At 34.8% G+C, this 21,753-nt stretch overlaps 1 protein-coding gene across 1 annotated transcript in view; it reads left to right on the top strand.

Annotated features, from left to right (window-relative positions):
* CHMP2B (charged multivesicular body protein 2B) overlaps positions 1-20,472 on the top strand; it is a 29,522-nt gene extending 9,050 nt beyond the window's left edge. The window contains exons 2-6 of the mRNA XM_030329728.1: positions 4,849-4,940; positions 10,842-11,036; positions 14,892-14,994; positions 19,684-19,790; positions 19,975-20,472. Coding sequence (XP_030185588.1) covers positions 4,849-4,940; positions 10,842-11,036; positions 14,892-14,994; positions 19,684-19,790; positions 19,975-20,085 — 608 coding nt within the window. The 3' untranslated portion in view covers positions 20,086-20,472. The remainder of the gene's footprint in view (positions 1-4,848; positions 4,941-10,841; positions 11,037-14,891; positions 14,995-19,683; positions 19,791-19,974) is intronic.
* Positions 20,473-21,753: the final 1,281 nt, after the last annotated feature.

The raw sequence follows: 21,753 nt of genomic DNA, 5'->3' as shown, positions 1-21,753 counted from the left end.
CAAGTCCCAGGTTGCCACCAATACTTCTGACTAACCAGCTACAAATTCTAGAGTCCTCATAACTCTTTCCACAGTGTGATAATTTGCTAGAACAAGTCATAGAACTCAGAAAAGTGCTTTACCTAGGTACAGCCAAATGGAAGCAAAGTTTTGGGGACTGTAAGTGGCACAAGATCTTCCCTGCCCTTTTTTGGGCATGCTGCCCTCCCAGCATATCAGTGTGTTCACCAACCCAGCAGCTCTCCTAATCTCTTTGTTCAAGAGTTTTTTATAACCTAGTCTTCAGCCCCACTCCCTTCTCCTGAGGTCAGAGGGCTGGGGCTGAACTTCCCATTCTCTAATCAAGTATTTGGTCTTTCTGGTGACCAGTCCCCTCCAGGAGCTATCTAGGGGTCCCCTTTCTTGAGTTAAAAGATATTGCTATCACTAAGGAAGCTCACTAAGGGTTTTAGGAGCTCTGTGCCAGGAACTCCAGACAAAGATCAAATATATGCTTTTTATTATATCACCCTAATAATGAAAAAGTATATATTGATAGAATTCTAGATCTTCTCCATCAAGGCTTTCAGCAATTGCTTTGCATCTGTGTCAGTTATCCGGCCACAATTTAATTTGTCAATATGGTGGCTTCTCTTTCATCTCTGTACTCTTGTGGCTTTAGAAGACTCTCATCACTATCTCAGCATTACCATTTCATTTTATATTAGTTGAGTTTAGGGACTTTTCAGTACACAAAGATGTTATACTCCAAAAGTTTATTTGTAATTTCATAGTTTTAAATTTAGAACATATTTTCTGTTGAAACAGTAGGGTAAGTGGTGAATGTTTTTATACCAATTCGTTGGCTTTGGCAAGATAGGGTGCTAAGTTCAAAAGAAGAAAATTAGGAGTATTTGAGTGTTGAGGATGAAAAGGCTCATGATCGCTTTTAAAGATAGGGAAATAAGAGCTTTGCCACTTAGTGTCTGTCTGCACCTGTCAGAGGAAAGATGTTGTGTGCTGTGGACTGAATTGTATGCCCACAAAATTCATGTTTTTTTGTTTTTTGTTTTTAAGTTTATTCATTTTGAGAGGGAGAGAGAGAACACATGTGAGCTAGTAAGCTGGGGAAGGGTGGGGGGAGGGTGGGGAGAGAGAAAAAGTGCAAGTAGGGGAGGGGCAGAGAAAGAAGGAGAGAGAGAATTCTAAGCAGGCTTCAAGCAGCACAGCATGGACTTGGGGCTTGATCCCATGAACCATGAGATCATGACCTGAGCTGAAATCAAGAGTTGGATGCTTAACTGACTGAGCCACCCAGGCACCGCTGCAAAATTCGTGCTAAGTCCTAACCCCTAATGTGACTGTATTTGGAGATAGGGTTGTAAAGAGGTAATTGAGGTTAAAAGGTTATGAAGATGTGGCCCTAATTCAGGGCGAGGGTGACCTTATAAGAAGAGAAAGAAGTACCAGGGATGGGCACACACAGAGAAAAGGCCATATGAGAACACAGCAAAGAAGGCAGACATCTGCAGGCTAAAGAGAGAGACCTCAGGAAAAATCATACCTGCCAATACCTTGACCTTGGACTTTCAGCTTCCAGAACTGTGAGAAAATTAGTTTTCTGTTTTTTAAGCTACCCAGTCTGTGGTATTTGTTATAGGAAACTAATAAATGGTGTTATTTTAGAACAGAATCCCAACCAGTGCTCCATGGAACATTAACATCTAGGAAATGTTAATAGAGATTCTTAAAAGGAATTCTTGACTTAACAAATGTAGGAAATAATCTATAATATGTTCTCCACTTAAGAATTGACTGCATATTCATATACTAAATAGTCTTAGAGGCCTTGGAGCAAAGAAACCTATTCAACTATTAGGGGCAGAGGGGCAGAGAGACGGGGAGAGAGAATCTCAAGCAAGCTGCACGCTATCAGCGCAGAGCCTGATGTGAGACTCAGCTCACAAACCATGAGATAATGACCTGAGCTGAGATCAAGAGCAGGCACTTAACCAACTGAGCCACCCAGGTGACCGTAGTTATTTTTATTATGAGTAAAGTTATACATTATACACAGAAATGTATAAGTTTGGTGTTCCATCAGTAAAAGGATAACGAGTGTTGGCTCTGTCGTTTTATTTGAGGTGAAATTCACATAACGTTAACCATTGTAAAGTGAACAGCAGTTCAGTGGCATTAGTACTTTCACGATGGGGTGTAACCACCATCTCTAGTTCTAAAACATTTCATCACCTCACACTAAAATCCTGTACATGATAAGCAGTGACTCCACATTCTCTCTCCCCAACCCCTGGCAAATACCAGTCTGCTTTCTGTCTTTGTGATTTGTCTATTCTTTTTTTCTTTTTTTTTAATTTTTTTTTTAACGTTTATTCATTTTTGAGGCACAGAGACAGAGCATGAGCAGGGGAGGGGCAGAGAGAGAGGGAGACACAGAATCCAAAGCAGGCTCCAGGCTCTGAGCTGACAGCACAGAACCCGACACGGGGCTTGAACCCAGGAGCTGTGAGATCATGACCTGAACCGAAGTCGGACACTTAACCGACTGAGCCACCCAAGCGCCCCTATGATCAATCTATTCTGATATCTCATCTGAGTATAATCATAAAATGTTACCATTTGTATCTGGCATCTTTCACTTAGTATAATATATTAATGGTCTATTCATGTTGTAGTATGTATCAGGACTTCATTTCTTATTATACTCCAGCTCTCATACCTAGAAGTGGAGTTGGTAAGATCATATGGTAATTTTATGTTTAACTTGTTAAGGAACCACCAAATTTTTATCCACAGTGGCTGAAACAATTTACATTCTTACCACCAATATATAAGGGTACCAGTCTTCACATTCTCATAACACTTGTTATTTTCCTTTTTTGTTTTTGATTATAGCCATTCTGGTGGATGTGAAATGTCTCTCATTTCCCTTATGACTAATGATGTTGAGCATCTTCTTTTTGTGTTTATTGTCCATTTCTGTATCTCCTTTGTATAAGTGTCTATTCAGGTCCTTCACCCATTTTTAATTAGATTGTCTTGTTTTTGAGTTTTAAGAGTTATTTATATATTCTGGATACTAGACTCTTGACATATGTGTGTGTGTGTGTGTGTGTGTGTGTGTGTGTGTGTGTAGTCTTGTTTTGGGATTTTAAGAGTTATTTATATATTCTGAATACTAGACTATATATTAATAATTTGTGTGTATGTGTGTGTATATATATATACATATATATATGTACATATATGTACATATATATTTGTATATATAGTTTGTATGTATTTTTTCCTTTTCTGTGGGATGTCTTTGTGCACAGCCTTTAATTTTAACAAAGTCCAACTTATCTTTTTTTTTTCTTTTGTTTATGCTTTTAGTGTCATATCTAAGAATCTATTGCTAAGTCCTAGATCATGCAGATTTACTCCTATGTATTCTTCTAAGAATTATGTAATTTCAGTTCTTACATTTGGGTCGTTAATCTTTTTTTAGTTAATTTTCATATACATTGTGAGGTAGGGGCCCAATTTCATTCTTTTTCATGTAGACATCCTATTGTCCCAATGCCATTTGATAAAGAGACTATTCTTTCTGTTACCATTATTTTTAAATCTACTTCTTGACTAGAAAGGTACTCTAGTGAAGTGATTAAGATTACTGATTCAGGAGACAGAACACTTGGATCCAAATCTGGCATTACTGCATACTGTCTTGTGACCTTGGGCAAGTTATTGAAACTTCCCAACTCTCAGTTTTCTTTAAGTGTAAAATAAGGGGCCCCTAGGTGGCTCAGTCATTTAAGAGCCCGCCCGACTTCTGCTCAGGTCATGATCTGTCGGGTTCGTGAGTTCGAGCCCCGCATCGGGCTGTGTGCTAACAGCTTGGAGCCTGGAGCCTGCTTTGGATGCTGTGTCTCCCTCTCTCTCCTCTGTCTGCCCCTCCCCCACTCACACTCTTTCTCTGTCTCTCAAAAATGAATAAATGTTAAAAAAAAAACTTAAATTAAAATAATAGAAAAATCAACTCCATAGCATTATTGTCGATATTATATTGCATAATATATGTACAACACTTCGCAAGGTTCCTGGTAATGAAAGATCAGTTTTGGCAAGAATTACCATCAATATCTGTGATCTTTGAAGAAATTATTATTTAGTAACAGCTAACCCAAATTATAGTCCCTTGGACCTAGACTAGCCTTTAATTCTTCAAAAGATGGGACCTGATGGATCCAAATGAATAAATTAGAAAAACTTCAAGATTGAGTGGAACTTTAATAGTGTATCAGGACATTGTGTGTTATTTACTCCTTAACAATTATCCTTATTTTATGAATAAGCAACCTGAGGTTTAGAATATTAACTAACTTTCCCAAGATATCATCATATAATGGTCAGGTGGCAGAGGGAGGATTCAAATCCAGGTCTGCCTTATTGGAAGGTCTACTATTTCACTCTGTTATGATGATATGATGACTTAGTGACCTGTCTTCCTTCCTGGAATTTCATATAATACTGGGGTAAGAAGAGATGAAGAATGTGTTTGTGACATATTTATGTGCTATATAAAACATTGTATAGTATCAGTTCTCTAAGGGAATCTTTTATTGTGATGTATATACACTTTTGGATACTATAGCATATCTGCAGTTATCTTTTGTAGTTCTTTAATTAATATTTATGATCCAAGTTTTAATATATTTGACTTTATATATATATGTACTATATTGAATAAAAAAATTAATATCTAGTAAAACATGGTTTCTTTTTTTTTTAATAAAGTCTCCAAGTCCGATATTTTAAATGGTATTGAAGAAAATTACATTTAAGTTTCTTTTGTGATTCTCTTAGATGTAATAAAGGAACAGAATCGAGAATTACGAGGTACGCAGAGGGCTATAATCAGAGATCGAGCAGCTTTAGAGAAACAAGAAAAACAGCTGGTAAGTAGAACATTAAATTTCAGCTTAACTTTTCAAACAAATTTGGAAATTAGTGTTAGAATAATTAGCTAACTAAGAAAAAGACACATGGCAGGTGGTAAGTGATTTACTAAGAAATGGCATTTTATGTCTTCCTGAATTTTCTGCTTACCTTCATTTATTGTGTCATTCTGCTGACTTTTATCAGGATTCTGTGTATTCTGCTGATTATAAAATCAAATTATTCTTCAGTTTGTAGAAGTCATGAATGCCCAGGAGGAAATATTTCTCAAAACACAGCTATTTTATTGTCAGTTAACAAAGATTAAATGGTCCTGAATAACAAAAAGTTACAGGAAATAATTATGTTAACTCACAGATATCTTACTTGATGTTTTAGTGATCATTATGTCTGTGATAATGAATGTCCTTTTTTTTAAATAGACTGTCTTGCTTGTCTTTAAATATTTTTATGTTATGTTTTTATATGTTGCTTTAAATCTTTTAAACAAACAGCATGATTGAGGTATTATTGACATGCAGTAAACTCCATTATTTAAAGCATATAATTTGATACATTTCAGCATATATATATATATATGATGAAACCTTTACTACAGTCAAGATAATAATGAACATCCCCACCATCCTGAAAAGTTTCCTTGTTCCCTTCGCAATTATTTTTACCTGTCCATCCCTCCCTGACACCCTCCTTTGCAGTAAATACTGATCTGTCACTGTAGGTTAGTTTACATTTTCTAGACTTTATGTAAATGAAATCATATAATATGAATACTTTAAATTTTTTTTTTTTTAACATTTATTCACCTTTGAGAGACAGACAGAGCACAGTGGGGGAGGGGCAGAGAGAAAGGGAGACAGAATCTGAAGCAGGCTCCACACCCTGAGCTGGCAGCACAGAGCCTGATGGCAGGGCTCAGACCCACAAACCGTGAGATCATGACCTGAGCCGAAGTTGGATGCTTAACCAACTGAGTCACCCAGGCACCCCTATGAATACTTTTTTTTTAATGTGGCTTCCTTCAGTCAATTATTTTGAGATTAATCAATGTTATATAATCAGTATTAATTTTTTAATTGATGAATATTACTTTATTGTATGGGTGTTTTCATAGTTTATTTATCTGTTCAGCAGCCAGTGGATATTTGGGTTATTTCCAGGTTTGGGCTATTTTGAATGAAGTTATTATTAAGATACAATTGGAGTCTTTGTGTGAACATATATTTTTGTTTCTCTTGGGTATATCCCTAAGATTGGGATTGCTAGATTATGGGGTAAATGAATGTTTAACTGTGTAAGAAACTACTAGACAATTTTTCAAATCAGCTGTAATGTTTTCTGTTCCTACCAGCTAGATATGAAAGTAAAGTTGTTCCACAACCTGGCTAATAGTTGGAGTCAACAGTCTTTACATATTAGTCATTCTAGTGGTGTATAGTAGATGGTCATTTTAAATTGCATTTCACTTATTGCTAATGACGTTCAGCATCTTTTCATGTGCCTGTTTGCCATTTACATATCTTTTTGCCAAAAGTGTCTATTGAAATATTTTACCCATTTTTTTCATCATGTTGTTTCCTTTTGTTTATTTGTAAGAGCTTTTTATATATTTCAAATATAAGTACTTTATTAAATATATATTTGGTAAATATCTTCTCCAGTTATTGGCCTTGCCTCTTTTATTTTCCGAATAGTGTCTTTTGTGGAACAGAAGATTTTTATTTTAATCAAGTGAAATTTCTTCTTCTATGACTAGTACTTTTAGTGTCCTAAGAAATCTTTCTCTAACCCAAAGTCGCTAATATTTTCCCTTCTGTTTCCTCCTAGAAGAATTATAGTTTTAGTTGTTACATTTAGGACACTGAACCATATTGAATTAAGTTTTTCACTGTGTTATCAGGTGAACATGGAGGTTCACTTCTGCGTCTTTTGAGATGATGGTCATGTAGTTTTTCTTCTTTAGTCTGTTAACCTAGTGAATTGCATTTATTGATTTATTAAAGTTAAAATCAGGCTTTTGCTCCTGGGATAAGTTACATTGGTAATGACGTGTTTTTTTGAGATACTATTTTCAGTAAGCTGAAATTTGTTAAGAATACAATAAAACCTTGGTTTGCGAGCACTGTTCATTCCAGAAACATGCTTGTAATCCAAAGCACTTGTATATCAAAGCAAATTACCCCATAAGAAATAATGGAAACTCACACGATTCGTTCCACAACCCCAAAATATTAATATAAAAATGATTACAATATTGTAATACAATACAAAATAATAAGGAAAATACAAAATATAAAGGAAAATAAGCAAATTAGCCTGCACTTACCTTTGAAAACCTTTGTGGCTGGTACGTGAGAGACCAGAGAGAGGAGGGTTATTGTGTTGGACAACTTTCACTGTCACTAACAATCAATACTATCTATTGGCTCAGTGGAATCTTTTTCTTTTCATGCAGCTTTACAAAGAAGCTATCCAATGATACTTGCTTTTGCTTCCTTTTGAGGATTTCACGTTAAGTGTGACATTGCACTGTCGTTAAACAGATTTGTTGTTTGCACTGCCACAGCTTTATTCGGGTGGTGCTTTTCTACAAAATTTTGCGCTATATCTCACATTTTACACATCTCCCTAATCTCATTTGAAGTGAGGAATTCCTCTGCCTTTTCCTCCTCCTTCACTGCAGACAAGATGCAGACGTAGACTTCTTATAAAATCTTGCAGTTTCAGCCACTTGCATACCTTGTTTGTACTTCTCGATAATTTCCTTAACTTTCACCATAATCATCTCCTTCATCTTACCCCCTTTCTTTTCAACCTTTTCCTGTGTGGGGGTACACTCACACAGATGTTGACTACAGTACAGTATTTATAAACTTTTGTCATATACTGTATTTAATGTAACTGACAATAAGGCAGCAGGGGAAAGGGTCTCTATATGAAGGCAGCCTGACTTGGAATGAAGCAGAACATTCCTAAGCTTATTCTTGTTTGGAAAAGCAAAAAACCATCCATTGGTGCTTTGAAGTGACAAAAAATACACTAGTGCCAGTTGTGGGCACCTTCCAACATTCTGAAAAATCACCAATTTCTGCCAAACATCTCGGTCTAAGATCGAGCATCTGAGCATGGGAGACGATCACTCACAATTCCACAGTGATATGGAGAGAGAGAGAGAGAGAGAACCATTGGCTCAGTTGTGATCATGTGACGTTCAGCATCACATACTACTCGTATTGCAAGACATCGCTTGTTTATCAAGTTAAAAACTATTAGAAATGTTTGCCTGTCTTGCAGAGCACTCGCAGTCCAAGGTTTTACTGTATTTGCATCTAGGGGTGCTGGGTGACTCAGTCAGTTAAGTGTCCAACTCTTCATTTTGACTCAGGTCGTGATATCATGGTTGTGGGATCAAACCTGTGTTGCATATGGAACCTGCTTGAGATTCTCTCTCTCCTACCCCTCTTCTGCCCCTCCTGTATGTGTTACCCCTCTGTCTCTCACAAAGAAAAAGTAAAGAATATTTGTATCTGTGTTTGTGAAAGATACTGATTTGTAGTTATCTTTTCATGCAGTGTCTTTATTTGGTTTTGACATCTGAGTGATGCTGACTTTAAAGCATGAGTTGGTTTCTCTTATTTCTTTACTGGAAGAATGTGTATTTCTTCCTTAAATATTTGAGAAGATTCATCAGTAAAGCTGTCTTTGTGGATAGGTTCTTAAACTACCAGTTCAGTTTTTAGAAAAAACAGCTACAGAATGGATCATCAGATAATCTTTTAATTTTATTTTATTTTAATTTTTTTGTTTACATTTATTTATTTTTGAGAGACAGAGAGAGACAGAGCACAAGTGGGAGAGGGGCAGAGAGAGGAGACACAGAATCTGAAGCAGGCTCCAGGCTCCTAGCTGTCAGCATAGAGCCCGACGTGGGGCTCGAACTCACAAACCGTGAGATCATGACCTGAGCCGAAGTCGGACGCTCAACCGACTGAGCCACCCAGGTGTCCCAATAATCTGTCTTTTTAAATGAGCTTTGGTAGTTAGCATCTGTCAAGATCCATGTTTACTAAATGTTAAAATGTAATGACCTGTTATTCATAATGTTCCCATATTATCCTTTAACATCTTTAGGATATGAAGTGATGCCCCCCTTTGCATTCCTCATCTTTGTAATTTTTATGCTCTCTTTGTATCACTTTTTCCCCTCATCTATCTGGCTAATGGTCTATCAATGCCAATGGTCAATCTCTTATAAAAAATGGCTTTTGATTTCATTAATTTTCTATATTGTTTTTTCTTTCCTATTATCTAGATTTCTTTTATTGTTTATATTTTTCCTTGTTTACTTAGTGTTTTACTTTTTTTTTTACTTTCTCTATTTTGAAGCTTATGAGATATTCATTTTTTTCTAATATAAGCTTTAATGCTATAAAGTTCCCTCTAAGAACTGTTTTAACTGTAGCCCACACATTTTGATATGTTGCATTTTCCTTTTTGTTCCAAGTTCAAAATATTATCTTATTTCTCCTGAGATCTTTCCAACCCATGACTTATTTAGAACCATGTTGTTCAATTTCTGCTTATTTATGATATTCCTTCCAGTTTTCCAGATTTCCAGTTTTATTTCATGTGGTTAGAGAACACACTTTGTATGATTTCAGTCCTTGTAAATTTATTGAGCCTTGTTTTCTGATACAAAATGTGGTATATTTTGGTGATTTTTCTTTAGTGTACACTTGTAAAAAGAGTGTTCTGCTGTTGTTATTTTAAAAATAAAAATGTTGTTTAGGTCAAGTTGGTGATAGTGTTTTTGTAAATCTATAGCATTACATAGTCTCTGTTCACATGTTCTAACAATTATAGCAGTGTACTTAAGAGAGAAGTTGTTGATATTCCTCATACTAATTGTGTATTTGTTTCTCTTTTCAGTTCTTTCAGTTGTGCTTCACATATTTTTTCTTAATGTTTATTTATTTTTGAGAGAGAGAGAGACAGAGCGTGAGCAGGGGTGAGGCAGAAAGAGAGGGAGACACAGAATCCGAAGCAGGCTCCAGGCTCTGAGCTGTCAGCACAGGGCCCGATGCGGGGCTTGAACTCACTCATGAACTGTGAGATCATGACCTGAGCTGAAGTTGGACACTTAACCGACTAAGCCACGCAGGCGCGCCCCTGTGCTTCAAGGTTGAAGCACTGTTCTTAGATGCATGCACATATAGGATTGTTTTAGTATCTTTATATTATGAAATATATCTTTATCATTATGAAATGCCCCTTTTTATTTCCTATGATATTCCTTTCTCAAGTTTTTTTGAATCTGATATTAATGTAGCCATTCCAGATTTTCAGAATTTAATAAATAATTATAGAGTATATTTCCTATCCTTTTACTTAGTTTTGTTTTTTGTAATTAAAGTTGGTTTCTTGATATAGCATATATTTGGGTTTATATTCTTATCTAAAATGACAACTTGCCTTTTATTAAGGTGTTGGATGAACCTTCTTACTTAATGTAATTGTCTATATAATTAGCCTTAAATCTACCCTTGTGCTTTTTTCTCTGTCCCACCAACTCTTTGTTTTTTGTTTTTTGTTTTTCTTTATCCTACTGACTTTTGGGTTGAGCTTTTTCCTTTTCTTCTGGGGCTTTTTGTGAATACTATTTTGTAGACTTGCTTTGTATTTGTGGATGAAGGTACTAGTTCTGTCTTTCCCATGTAAACATATGGAATAAATTGCCCTCTCCAATTACTCTTTTTCTCTGACCTTATGACCGCCTCTTCCTGTCTTCGTGATCAGGGAGAAAAGGGTATATGATGTGTGTTTGATTTTTCTTCTGAAATAAATCATTGGGAACGACCTATCAATGATTTTTTTCCCCCTGTTTTTATTTCCTTTCTTAGGAATTAGAAATTAAGAAAATGGCTAAGATTGGTAATAAAGAAGCTTGCAGAGTTTTAGCGAAACAGCTTGTACATCTACGGAAACAGAAAACAAGAACTTTTGCTGTAAGTTCTAAAGTCACTTCTATGTCCACACAAACAAAAGTGATGAATTCCCAGATGAAGATGGCAGGAGCAATGTCTACTACAGCAAAAGTAAGTGGGGACCTTTATATCCATACATTTATAATTTTATCTAAGATATTTAAATGTCAGTATTCAAATCAGATTTAAAAGTACCTCCTGATGTATATGGGGTACAGAATCTGTGTAATATTTAGTAAAAGAAGTTATAAGACTAGATAATCTAAATAAATACTTCTAGATTTTTTTCATTGAAATATAGTTAACTTACAATATTATATTAGATTCAGGTGTACATAGATTCTTTACTGATTTGTTTTACTATAAAATTTCTTTGTTAGGACATGTTGATTGTCCCAGGGTCACATTTAGCTTCTAAATTTTTTAAATCGACTTAAAGTATTATTTGCTTTTTCCCTTAAATTGTCAGAAGATTTTTTGTCTTGTTATTTCATTAAGCTGTAAGTTTTGATTACTTCTGAGTAGTAATTTCCTCTTGATCCATTTTCATGTATATGTCAGAAGGACATGTGATTTCTGTCAGAAGGATTTACCAGTTAATTTTGTCAGAAAATTATGTTTAACTTACACCCTTTGTATAAAAAAATAAATGTTTTCACTATGGAGTTTAAGGGACTTTGAGCTTTTTGATTTTTTAATAAATAATGAGCCCCTTGGTGTGTATGAAGTACTGTGAAGAATAAGAAGACTTTTAAGACAAAGGCGCTGCTCTCACAGATTTTATTGTTCAGTTGAGGATGGGGTGGGAGTAAGGAGCAGGGAGGTTAAACTATTTCTAATGGGGAAACTACCCACTATACATCAGTGTGTGCTAAATTTCAGTGAACTGTTCAGATCTTTGAATTGAGTGATCTGAAAGACTTTTAGAAGACCTAGGTGTGAAAAATATCACTAGTTGTTAAATATAAGGAAGGAGGAGTATTTGAATATGGAGACCAAAAGAAAAGAAAGCCACAGAGGAAGAGCAAGTATGAGGTTCATATTAGAAAAATGGTATGTACAGTGGATTCTTGTTACTTGAAGTAGTTAATGTTCTGTAGTTGGGAACACTGAGTTAGTGAATATCGAATCATTGCTCCTGGGGAAATACAAGGTTAGGTTCCTGTGAGCCTTTGGTGACAACATTTTTGTCAACCAACTTATACGCTAACATTGTTTAATGTGTGTTTCTGTTGAAGGACTCCGTATTTAATAAGTATTATTGATTCATTAACATTGAATTCATGCCTCATCAGAGCTAATATGTATTTTTCCACAAACACATTATAGCTTCCTACACTTAGGAGCACTACGCAACACTTTAGTACTATGGTTGGGGCCATTTTAAATGGCAAAGTCATCAACAAAAGTTACAAAAATGTGGCACTCAATAGACCACAATAAGGACACTTGTGTACAGTATGAGAGTTGAGACAAGAAAGCAGAGGTCACCTTGTTTGACCTCAGCTGGAAACAACCATGTTGGATAACTCAATTTTTTTGCCGTTCCCTGTGTGTCCACAAAGAACAGAAAAGCACTGTGAGTATTGGTCTGCAGTTACAAATAAATTTAGTGAGTAGGCATATCCACACATATGGAATCCAGAAATAATGAGGAGCAACTATAATTGTTTTTTAGATTACAGAGCACACGAAAATAGAATTTGCCTTTGTCAGGTGCAGTAAGTATAGTGACACATTATGTTCTTAAAAAAAATGGAGGAAATTTCAATGTAAGTTTGTTCTGTTAATTTACTCTTGATGGATCTTTGTCATTTTACAGTAAAAAATACACAGTTAAGAGCAAAAACTTTCGTTTTCCTTTTTTGTTTTCACAAGTGGACAGGACCAAACATCTAATTTGGGAAAAGATCATATGTGATGATCACACAGTTGAGCTGGGTAACCTTTCAGTAATAAGGGAAAAACCATCTACTTTGCAGTTTTTTCTTTTACAGGTAGTTAGGAGAAGGTACTGAATATGGTCCTGCCATGCAGAGATGGCTGAACTGGAATTTTCACTTAATTATCTTAGAAATGTCTTAATTCCGCAAATACTTGTTTAGACCCTAGAGTAGGAACTATAACAAATGATGGGGATGAAGTAGACAGCAAAACCAGGCAGGGGCTTAAAATGGACAGTCTGTTCCAAAAACAGCTCACTCTAAGAGGTGGTTCAGTGTAGTGATTAGGAGCATACATTTTGAACCAGATTACTTGAGTTCAAATCTCACTTCTATTCAGTAGCTTTAGGACTTGTGGCAAGTGAATTTGCCTTTCTGTGCCTTCATTCTCCATTTATAGTGTAGGGAAAACGGTGGTGCCTAGTACATAAACATTTGTTAGGTCTAAATGTCTTTTAACTTTAAATGTTACATATACATAATTATGCTTTAGGTACAGGGCCTGGCACATAGTTAAGGCTATATAGGCATTTACTGCTTTATCATCATTATCATCATTGTTGTTAGTATTATTAAGTTGCAAGTAATATAATTTACATCAATAAATAGAGAATTTCATTTATAACAAGTGAGATCAGTGTGGCTAGAGGGCAGCGGTACAAAATAAGACTAGCTTGTTCAGCAGAGTTTGGTGGTGTTTGGTCTCAGAGAATTCTGGAATTTGGCTTTTACTACTAAGAGCAATGGAAAGCCACTTGAGAGGTATGCGCTGGAGGGGGATGGGGGAAATCCAGTGTTACTAGTTACTTTGGCTGCAGCATTACATACAGATTGAGAAAAGACTGCTTGGTATCTTTGAAACTGATGTGTTTTATATTGTATAGTATCTTTCAATACTGAACTAACTGTGTAATACATATGTAAATTTTGTATATAATATGTATAAAATATTTGCCCATACTAGATAGCATTAATCTCTTTTAATGAAATAACTTGTGAATATAAAATGTAAGAATTCTTTTCACATTTTTTTGCAAAACTCGTTCTGTTCGTTTCTCCAAACCGTGATTTAAAATGTTAACGGTTTAAGTATTCATGCTGTGTATCCTTTTTCATTTAGACATCAAAAGCTAAGTGACAAATTTTGTAAAATTTAAATTACAATTATTTTCAATTTAGACATTAACTGCTTGGCACATAATAGGCAAATGTAGTTTTCCCATTTGAATAGCATTGGATTTTTTGTTGTTGCTGACAATGTTTTTTAATTACTTTATTTATTTATTTATTTTGCCTACTGTTCATATGAGTTTTTCACCTGGTCTTTATTTTTTTTTTATTTTTTTTATTTTTTCCTTGTTTATACTTACTTTATTTTTTATTTTTTTTTTAATATATGAAATTTATTGTCAAATTGGTTTCTATACAACACCCAGTGCTCATCCCAAACGGTGCCCTCCTCAGTACCCATCACCCACCCTCTCCTCCCTCCCACCCCCCATCAACCCTCAGTTCTCAGTTTTTAACAGTTTCTTATGCTTTGGCTCTCTCCCACGCTAACCTCTTTTTTTTTTTTTCCCTTCCCCTTCCCCTTGGGTTCCTGTTTCTCAAGATCCTGTTTCTCAGGATCCACATAAGAGTGAAACCATATGGTATCTGTCTTTCTCTGTATGGCTTATTTCACTTAGCATCACACTCTCCAGTTCCATCCACGTTGCTACAAAAGGCCATATTTCATTTTTTCTCATTGCCACGTAGTATTCCATTGTGTATATAGACCACAATTTCTTTATCCATTCATCATTTGATGGACATCACCTGGTCTTTATTATACAACAGTTAAGCAGATGGTATCCAAATATTTCATTTGTTTCTAGAATACTTTGTACTCTTATATTTGATGATGACAGAATGTATATTTTTAGAAACCCTGTATCTAATTTGATGTGTTCCCTTTGAACTTATTTCATAGTAAAATTTTTCCAATTATGTAGCCAACACGAATCTTTTCATATATTTAAAGACAATGCAAGCAGTTAACAAGAAGATGGATCCACAAAAGACGTTACAAACAATGCAGAACTTCCAGAAGGAGAACATGAAAATGGAAATGACTGAAGAAATGAGTAAGTTTAATAACTTATAATGAAATTTGCAGTTTTTTCATCTTTGAGTTAGCCAAGTTTATTTACTAGCAACCTTATATTCTAATCCATAAAAGGACAAATGTTGAAAAAAATGATATAGCACCCTTCTGAATAGATGTCTGTATTGTAACTCTAATAATTTTTATTTAATTAAAAAAATTTTTAAATGTTTGCTTTTAAGAGAGAGAGAGCAGGGGAGGAGCAAAAGAGTAAAACACAGAATCTGAAGCAGGCTCCAGGCTCTGAGCTGTCAGCACAAAGCTTGATGGGGGTTTGGGGGGCTCAAACTTAGCTCAAACTCACAAACCGTGAGATCATGACCTGAGCTGAAGTTGGACGCTTAACCGACTAAGCCACCCACACACTCCTAATGCATTTTTAAATTGGCAATGTATAAGGCTCAAAATTCTATCCAACTTTAGTGGAAGGAAAAATATAAAATATGATATGCCATATTTCTATGCCATATTGGCCACAGCAGTTTTACTTTATTGATTAGTGCAGCAAAACCAACTTGTGAATAAAATAACTCTTCCTGATATGAATTTGATAGTTTCAGAGTTGTGTTGATTCTTTCATACTGTAGAAGATGTGTGTTTTATTGGAGGTAGAGATAATGGAGCTCTTCTGTTATTTTTTTCTTTTCCTTCCCAGAGTTACTTAATACTTAGTTTTCTTCTTTTTGACTATAAGCTAATTGCATGTTGTAGTAGAAATATAGGGAATACAAAGGAATGAAATTTATGAAAAATCTATTATCACATCTCACAGATATAGTTACTGTTAATATGGTATGTTTCTTTCCTATATTTTTCCATATCTTATAGTAGTTAATCCTATTATATGTGTAATTTTGAACCTTATTCTGCTTTTAAAAAACATACTAGTATGACATACGCATGTACTTATGACCTTAAGTCTTCTCTGAAGTCTTTTTTTTAAATTTTTTTTTTTTTCAACGTTTATTTATTTTTGGGACAGAGAGAGACAGGGCATGAACGGGGGAGGAGCAGAGAGAGAGGGAGACAGAATCGGAAACAGGCTCCAGGCTCTGAGCCATCAGCCCAGAGCCCGACGCGGGGCTCGAACTCACGGACCGCGAGATCGTGACCTGGCTGAAGTCAGACGCTTAACCGACTGCGCCACCCAGGCGCTCCTGAAGTCTTTTTTTTAAATGGTGTTAATACTGCATAACATTGGAGCTTCTGGGTGCCTCAATGGGTTGAGTGTCCAACTTCGGCCCAGGTCATGATCTCACAGCTTGTGAGTTCGAGCCCCGCGTCAGACTCTGTGCTGACAGCTCAGAGCCTGGAGCCTGCTTCAGATTCTGTGTCTCCCTCTCTCTCTGCCCCTAACCCACTCGCATTCTGTATCTGTATCTCTCAAAAATAAACACTAAAAAAAAAATACTGCATAACATCAATATTAAATAATATCCATCTTAATTTATTGAACCATTCTTACATTGGTCAATAAGACTGTTTTAAAATTTGTATTTGATAATCCTTTGATAAATATTTCTATATTATTTTTGTCTACTTTTCTGAATCTGAGTATTAACGTTTATAAGGCTTTTGGTTTATACTACCAAATTCTTCCCAGAAAGACAATACCAATCTTTATTTTGCCAGTTACAGCATCTGGTCAACATTGAATAATTACCTGAAATGATATGTCAAACTGATATCATTATTTTGCAAAGATATTTCCTAATTGTTTTACAATTATGTACAGCTATGCCAGATTAGTTCTGCATAGTTACTAGCATTTTAATTTAATGGCATGTAGTGTATAAAATAGTGTCAGATTAAATTACTAAACTCACAACTGTTCAAGTATTCAATTTCAGAATATCTATTTTCCTTTTAGGAGATAATGAAATTGTATGTGTATCTTTGATAAGTTCAAAAATTTTTTTAGCTTTCACTTTTAATCTTTAAAAATATGACTTTTTTGAATCATTAGTGAATTTTTAATGACTGTGAGAATTGTCATTTATATAATGATTGCAGTATCATGTTTATGTGGCTCCCAGTGATGGTACAGGTGTGAGATCTTAGAGGAATTAACTTTTCCATTAAGCTATAATGAAGAGAATCAATAAGCTCATACTTACAACTCTTATCTATCATAGTTTTCATTTATGTTTTAGTACTTGGCAAATGAGTCTGAAAGAATAGTAATTGTTGGTGATTACTCAGTTCTTCTATAACCTACTAAATTACATTAACAGTGTTTCATTTAAAGGTAAAGTCAAGGATTCAAGGTTTAAATTGATAGATCTTTTTCCAATTGATATTTATGTTGTGCACTGCTGCTCCAGATCTTGTTCACATTCAAGTTTTGGAAACAGGTTCTTTGAGAAGTCTGTATTTTATATATATACACACACACACACAGACACACACACATACACACATATGTATATATTACATAACCAAATTTTATATGTATGTATACATATATTTATAAATGGTTAATTACAGTTTTTCTGAAAGCATTCTTTTAATCCCGGATTATACCTTTCTGTTCTTTCTCATCTATTCCCTTCTTTCATTTTTTTTCTGCACTACTTCTTGAGGCACTTACAGACTTTGACCTGGATTCCCCACCTCCATCATTACTTCACTAGCATTGGATTATTACAGCTGCTAAATTATTTTTCCAGAAACTTATCTCTGAGCATACCAGTGAGATTCCTTTAGTTGCTTCTTGCTGACATCAAAATAAAATTCTCAGATGTAAATCAAAAACAATTTTCAAGTCATGCCCCTTTATTTTGCCAGTGAGCAGAGGTAAAAGGACAGTCTCCACAAGTTGAATAGGTACTAAATGGAAGAATTGAGACTCTAATTGAAGTCTTGACATTTGCTTTATTTCTTCAGAGATGATATTTCATTTTTTGTCCTTAAAATAATATAACCTTTTCCAAATTTACTTTTTGAGCTAACCCAAAAAATCAAATTGTCAAATCATGCTCATACCAACCAGAGAGCTTTATTAATATTGTCAAGGATACAAGCAATTAAGATGCACATGTGAAACAGGGAGAGGGCTGGGACATCTCAAATTATTCCCCAGATCTTTTTTTCCCATATCAGACATAAGCTCTTTGACCCAGAATAATAGATGATGTGGCTAATGAGGTTTGCATATCATCTCTTGTTGAAGGAAACATTTAGGTTATGAAACATCTTAAATTTATCCCTCAGATGGTTATCTGTCTTGGCTGATATTTCCTAGGAAGTCATCGCACATAAACTCCTACATTGTAGGTTTGTTTACTATAGCAGTCCTAAACCAAGGACATTCTGCTAACAACATTCCATAGACAAGGATACTCTTACTGGCAAATATTAGTCTGTTTACCAGGAGTATAATTAGCAGCGTACTTACAAGGAGATAGACTTTGTTACCTGTCTTTTTTCCTTTGGGGGCATCCCCCAGTGATCAGGAGAATGATTATGGTCCATCTGCTTTAACTCTTTCCCTCCTAAGCATTTTCCACTCATGCACACAACAGAAGGACTTAATCTTCCTTGAATATATCCCTATTGTCTTCCACCAAGTCTTTGCTCATCCTATTCCACCTGTTTGATCAAATGCTTTGCAGCCTTCAAGGACCACCTCACATGTTACTTCCTCCCAGTTGGATGTAATCTCTTCCCTTTTTATAATCATTTTATCTTAGTTACCTCAATCTGATTTTTTCTTTTCTATTTTAAGTGTAAACTACTTAAGGTCTTCATTTTTCTCCGTCTATCCATTAATTGTATTTGTACTACATGCTAGGCCCTTTGATTCAGGGATAATAAACAAGGCATAATCCTAACATGATACCTTCTGTACAGAAGGCTTTCCATAAATAGTTTGGGAAGAGAAGGGAGGAAGAGAGGGATATAGCAGTAATAATCTTTGCAAGGTTAAATTGGACATCATTCTTTACACAAGTTTAATAAAATATCGAACCTTAGATTTTGTTAGAATATTCTACCTACATGTTGAATATAAATTTAAGTTGAAAAATAATTATAGGTATAAACAGAGCAAATTGTCTCCCAAATATTTATAAGATACTTGATTCCTAAATATTCTTCCATGGTCAGATTTAACAGCTACTAGCTCAATGAATACAATTTGTGGAATCATATTTTAAAACTTTAGGGGTGCCTGGGTGGCTAATTCGGTTGATCATCTGACTCTTGGTTTCGGCTCAGGTCATGATTTCATGGTTTGTGACATCAAGCCCCATTTCGGGCTCTTTGCTGACAGCATGGAGCCTGCTTGGAATTCTCTCTCCCCCTCTCTTTCTGCCCCTCCATAACTTTCTCTCACTCAAACTTAAAAAAAAACAAAAACACTTTAAGCCTTTAGCTGTGAATTTCATATAGTTGTTGTTTATTAAATACACATTTAAAAAAATCAGGGTAGACTTGTTTTATTATAGGAAAATTTGTGTTGCAATGAAAATTACTCCAGATTTAGTAACTCAAAAATGTATAAGTGAACTTCATGAACATTTAAAAAGGACTTCTGTAGTTTGTTGGCTAAGTTTGCCCTTGTGTAATATACAAATATGTGCACATAGTTGGACCACCTTCTAAAACTGTAAATCTAACTTGAAATCGGTTTGAAAGTAATTGCTTTGTTTCTCCCCTTCCCCCCAAGTCAATGACACACTTGATGACATCTTTGATGGCTCTGATGATGAAGAAGAAAGCCAAGATATTGTGAATCAAGTTCTTGATGAAATCGGAATTGAAATCTCTGGAAAGGTATGAATGTCTTCTTCTCTCAGTTAGAAATCGTTTCTACCACTTTTGTCACTGTAAGTTACCCTTTCCTGTTAGATGCGTGATTTTATATTTGAATGTAAAGTAAACATCTTTGAAGCACATCCTTTGTGTCCTTGCCCCACATTTGGTAATGCACATTTTTTCCCCTTTACCTTTAATATAGATGGCCAAAGCTCCATCAGCTGCTCGAAGCTTACCATCTGCCTCTACTTCAAAGGCTACGATCTCCGATGAAGAGATTGAACGGCAACTCAAAGCTTTAGGAGTAGATTAGTCAGAAAAACCATGATATTTTGCTTACTTACAATTATTTAGTATAAATTAGGCACAGTGCAGATTCCTTTTACAAAACACATTTATTTGCAAAAATGAAGACCACGAGCAAACAGTTGTTTCCTAACCTATGGCTATTTTGAATCTTTTACCAAAGAATGACAAGGATGCAAAAATGGGAACAGTTGGATTTTATTGAGAACTATTTAGGAGCGAGGATGTGTAAAAAGTTGACTTCTTTTTTGCATGGCATAGAGAAATTATATTCATTACGTAGTGTTTACATTCTATGTGTTTTTACACGGAATACAAAAATCTTGTTAAATGCCACTAGGCACCAACTAAAGAGACTTGTAAAAAATATTAAAAATATATCATTAATTCTGTATCTGTTGCTTGTCCTTTGTGAGTGATATATATTATGACCATAGGCGGTTCAGCTGCCAAATTATTTTTAAATGAGCCAAAAGAAGAGTGCTATATAAACATTTGTCTTAAAACTGTCATGGGTTTTTCCTTTTTCCTTTTTTTTCCTTTGGGAGAACATTCTAGTTGGTAAGTTTATTACCTTTCAAAATGTGCTTGGCACCTGCCTTAAACAGAACAAATATATTGTGCACATCTTTAAATTATTTTAACTGACAGAAAAAATTACATTTTAAATTAATATTGAGGCGTCTTAGAAAAATTATCCTGGTTCTCTTTTGTAAAAGCTTATAAAAATGAAAATAATTAGCAAAAACAGACACTGAATTAATAACATTTTATAGTAATAAAACTACATTTTGGTCTTTCTTCCAAGAACTGAGAAAATTTTCCCCATGTGAGATACTATTTAATATGTTTAATTTTGATCTTTATTGTGTATATTGAACACTCTAAATGGAAGCCATCTTTAGTTTAAGACTACTATGACAATACTTAACCTAAATTTTAAAATAAAAATTAGCATTTTTTCCTTGGTAAATAAACTACAACTTTGTCAGAAATTATTTCCTAAATGTGTATTAATGTATTAGCAGTATTTTTTAAGGTGAAGTTGCTATGGTATTTAATGTATGTATAGAAAGTGAGGAAAAAGTAAAGTGGCAGATTAGAGAATTTAGGATTAGGTTAGTTTGAAAAAGTTCTGTTGTAATATATGGGTTCTAGCACATCCCACCATAAACGTTGGAGGAGAGATCAGTTAGGTGTGACCAGATCAACATCTGATGATGGACATTTTGGTCTAATGTTGACAAGGTAAATCCATTTTAGGGCTAGTATCCATATGGCATATGGATTGGTGGGATGAATAAAAAGTTAAACTATTTAATTTATAATTCATGAAGCATTGTATGATGTTCATAGATAAGGTTGCATTGTTTACAGTATTAGTTTCCCTGAACATTGATGGGTCAAAACATTTTACTGGATTATGGAATGTTAACCCAGAATTTGTTTTGATTCTTGGATGTACATAATAATGCCAACTAACTTTATTTACTTTCTTGTTTACATGCGGGGGGCTTTTGTTTTTAAAAATTATTTTGTTAAAAAGATTCCAATAAAGATTTATTGCTATTATGCTTTTTTCCCCTTTTACTCTGTTTTTGGCTTCTGCTAAAGTTAACATTTTTATGCATATCTGGTAATTTTTCAAAAGAATGATTTTTATTATTTTTCTGGA

The sequence above is a fragment of the Lynx canadensis genome, chromosome C2 (assembly GCF_007474595.2).
Source record: "Lynx canadensis isolate LIC74 chromosome C2, mLynCan4.pri.v2, whole genome shotgun sequence".
In the NCBI taxonomy this organism is placed as follows: Eukaryota; Metazoa; Chordata; class Mammalia; order Carnivora; family Felidae; genus Lynx; species Lynx canadensis.
This window is presented reverse-complemented; position numbering and strand designations above follow the sequence as displayed.